Raw genomic sequence first — 4,192 nt, forward strand, 5'->3', positions numbered from 1 at the left:
AACTATAAAAAAAATTCATTTTAGGCACCCAAAATAAAAGTTTGCAATTTAAGCACCAACGTTATATAATTCAATCATTTTTGTCATTCCCGTTAAAAGCATAAATTTATTTACTATTAACATAAATATTAATATTAATATAAATTTTAAATTTATTATTATATTTTTAAAATATTTATGTATTTTTATATATTTCTTTGGATTTTTTAGAATTAGGATCTAATTGAGGCCATTTGTAAAATTTGAAGGTTAATTATTTAAAATTATGACTAAATTGATTTTAGATGTAAAACTTGAGGGCTAAATTTGTTATTATATTGATTTTTTAACTGCCACGTCAACTTGCTATTTGTGATTTTAACGGGAGTAACCAAATTGATCGAATTATGTAACATGGGTGCTTAAATTGTAAATTTTTATTTTAACCTAAAATGAATATTTTTTTTGTTTTTGTAGTTGATCGGCTATTTACACTAAATAATATTATATTTTGTAATCCAATACTCCCTTACTAATATCACATTTTGTTAAGCAGCACCTTAAATTGTAAGTTAAAAAGAATGTAGCCTTTTAACTTCCGTTCAAAACATGGTAAAATATTGTTAATCTGGATAGCTCCCAAGTCCCCACCAGCAAAATGCCACGAATGACATTATTTTGTCAAAATTTTGAGTAATTAAGTAATAATTCAGATTGGAGTGAGACTCGAGTCTATTGGTTAATATATTTTTGGAAACGTAGATAATTCTTTACCGCAATGTGAACTGAAACAAGGCTTGAAGAAAATGCAAATCTAGGGAGAAGAAGAGGTGGTATCAAATGATCTTTTCCTAACAAGCAGGCAGGTAATCTTGGAAGGGTGAGCGTGGGTGTTATCAACTGTACATAACACAAAGTCCGGTCGGTGGAGTGCGAGTGGCAGCCGCTGGCCCTCGCTGAAAACCAACGTGGTCGCATCAAGGAGAACGTGCCATGAGTTTCTATGTGCCTCCGAGATCCAATGCATTGAAAGCCTAGTCGTCCCATTTACATCAGCGGGATAGGCAAAAAGCCCTTTGGGACTATGTTTACATTTTCTTCTGAAGTTTTGGCTAAGTTGTGATCCTTTAATCCTCAAATCCAACCATGTTTCTGGTGCTGAAATAACCTTTGATTCTCTCTGGCTAGCGAATTCCCTTATGTAGTCTGATTCTTCAGCAATGATTGTCAAATAATAGTTCCCTTTAAAGAAGGGGTAGCTTTCACCAATCAACATCATAGCATCCTTGTAATTTGGCATGAAAAGCACTAAATACTCATCTTCACTTAGCCCACAATGTTTCAAAGCCCTGTTTTGAGCTTGAATTTCAGGTATTGAAACGAAGTTCCCTAGGAAAGAAGTTTTCCTAGTGAGGATATCAAGAAGCCTTGAAGCCTCTAATTGAGTGTTGTCAATATCTGCCATACCAGAAGTTGATGAAGATGAAAAGGACTCCCTGTTGCCTACAATCCTTGGTGATTTCTGCTTATTGTCGGTAACAACGGTCTCAAAGGACTCGTCACTGTTGGATAGACTGTCGACATCGATCATCTTTAGTCCATCTTCCACAAGTCCATTGCAATATTGAGGATATTTTGCAAAGACATATTGCTCTACATATTGCATTTCAGTGGGTGTTATGGGACCAGACCATCTCAAGTCAAGGCCTTGTAGTGTTGAGATTGCTTCAGCTACCAAATGGGCAGGGATTACACTTTGTGCTTTCTGCTTGTTAAAAGTCCAATGCACAATTAAAAGAAACTCAAATATCAAATAAAAGAAAATCTGTTTTTTCCTTTTTCAAGATAATGTTCTTAAAAGGTCAGATTAATTAAAAGAACTTGCCTTGATAACCATGCTGCTTGGTCTGCCATTTTGGCTTGGTGAATTGGGCATTGAAAGCAAGATTGATGGATCAAATTCACTTTCTGCCATATCCTAAAAAGAATCAAATTAAAACCCTTACATAAGATTTCCTTTTTCTGAATCAAAACCAATATCAAAGCAACCTGAGAGTAAAAAAGCCAATAAAAAGAGGCAAAAACCTTAGATACTTCATGCAGAACAAGGCTTTCTTCTAAGTTCCTTTCCATGATGATGCCTATGGTCCTTGTACCATAAGTAGGCAAATCCTGCAAGCAACAAGTAAGAAGAAAAAGAAGAAGACGAAGACAGAAAAATAGGCAATATGATAAAGATGTGAGAGCTTAGCCTTATGTCAGTGTGGGAAATTTGTAAGATTAATTTCAGTGCAAGGGTAGGACTGAAATCGATATTAAAAGACTACAAGGTTTAGCAACAATAAGAAGACGCCGCCAAGTGACAACACCCATGTTCCACAATATAGAATATTTTAAAATCAACTGCTTCAATTACGCCCGTAAACTCAAGCTGACTGAGACTGGCGGACAACTAAAGCCAACCACAAGAAATAATGGAGTTTCCATTCCATGGAAAACACCATCTAAATTATGAGTGTGATTTATTTATTTAAATTTAATGACTGTAAAGCAAAGGGCTTACCTAATAATAATTGCATGGGGTTCGGCTCACAGTCTCGGGTCTATGTAACCTATTCTAATAATTCACCTTTGATTACAACATTGATTTGGACTAAAGGCCCAACTCTTTTAGTATCTACCAATGAAGTGAAGGAATGAAGGAACAGACAACATTGTACATATTATTTTATCTTTAAGATGGTTTGTTATGAGTCTTTTTCCCTGAATTATTATTTTACAATAGAAAGCATAAGGAATAATTGTTCTAATCGCATCCCCGAGCCAAAAATCTGGTTTCCTTTACCTTCTGTTTTTTTGTCATTTTAAGACTGTTTTCCAGGTCACTTGTTTCTCCTCCCTTGGAGGCGTCCACAAGTAGATCATCAACCGCAATGAAACGAACTTTTATCATTTAATTTCAATTTATACAATTACCCTAAAACTAATATACATCGAATTTAATATTAGAATGTAATTTTATACAACATTTCTATTTATTTACAAACTATAATCTACAACAACTATATATTAAAATAACCAAAATAAATATCAAAGAGGTCTAGGGTCAAAGAATAATTTACTCGCAAATTAAACAAGGAAGTTTAAGCATGTACTTCACGAAAATGAGAAAATAAAAACATTTGAAGATGGCGTTAATTATTTTCGATTTGATCTCTTCTTTGAATGTAACTGATGTTAATTGTTTTCCAATTTAAGCTTTACTTGGTAGAGGGAAAGAAAAATGAAAGAGTGGAAAAATAGAAAATATAATTGTTATTTCTCAACTTTTGGTAAGAAATATGAAAATTTTGAAAGAAAAAGTAATTTTCATTCTATTTATTACTTGGTGGAGTTGAAAAATAAGAGGAAAGAAATTGAAACTTTTGAAATATACATAATTTTAAGTTAACATACGTAACTCTCTTATTTTCTCTCTTATCATAGTATTTGAAATGATGCATTAAGATGGAAAGTTGTCATCTCTTGTAACACCCCTATACCTAACCCGACTATCGGATCAAATATAGGAATGCTACATTAAATATTAGAGTATTAATCAACCAAACTCTAACAAGTAAATACTCATTTCGAACCCATTTGTAACTTACCAATTCATTAATTAACCATTATCAATGTTAGTGAGGAGCCCGATAAGTTCCTTAAACATTTGAGTATTTAAAACAGTGCTTTAAAGTGAAATATGAACTTTTGCAAAAAAAAAAAGGCACATGGTTGTGTCTACCACATGGTCGTGTAAGTCTTTGAGCCCGTACGGCTCCAAAATTGACCAATTTTCAACACTCACACTACCGTGTGACTAGCCCGTCTAACTCTCTAAGGCCGTATGGGCCAAAATTGAAGGAAATTTTACAATTTTTAAAATTTTACACCTTAGTCCCTACATAACAAATTTCAATTTCTTCCCAGCCCAAAACACCAATTTCAGTGTAAAAGACACTCAAACACATATGCATTACCATACAACATTAATTTACTAAAATTTCATTTAAATCTTACAAAAATTACAAATTTTGTAGCATAACCTAACATATTCAAAAACCTATGTACATGTCATTTCTACACCAAAACATAATACCTATTTTCCCGAGCTTGAGGATGTGATGAAATGAGCAGCTAACGACTCCAATCAAACATGTCAAATTTAATTGTA

At 33.2% G+C, this 4,192-nt stretch overlaps 1 protein-coding gene across 2 annotated transcripts; it reads right to left on the reverse strand.

The window, feature by feature from the left end:
- Positions 1-718: 718 nt before the first annotated feature.
- Positions 719-2,485, reverse strand: LOC107909845 (uncharacterized). Of its 2 annotated transcripts, none has more exons than XM_016837527.2 (3): positions 2,065-2,485; positions 1,865-1,957; positions 719-1,744 (listed from the first exon to the last, which is right to left on the reverse strand). In XM_016837527.2, exons 1-3 carry the CDS (start codon positions 2,110-2,112, stop codon positions 794-796), a joined length of 1,092 nt encoding a protein of 363 aa, XP_016693016.1. In that variant the 5' UTR covers positions 2,113-2,485; the 3' UTR covers positions 719-793. The 2 variants fall into 2 exon arrangements, with proteins under 2 accessions (XP_016693016.1, XP_016693017.1); XM_016837528.2 differs by having other exon boundaries at positions 1,865-1,947; positions 2,065-2,083.
- Between the last annotated feature and the right edge of the window lie 1,707 nt (positions 2,486-4,192).

Source organism: Gossypium hirsutum, chromosome D02 (assembly GCF_007990345.1).
Source record: "Gossypium hirsutum isolate 1008001.06 chromosome D02, Gossypium_hirsutum_v2.1, whole genome shotgun sequence".
NCBI lineage: Eukaryota > Viridiplantae > Streptophyta > Magnoliopsida > Malvales > Malvaceae > Gossypium > Gossypium hirsutum.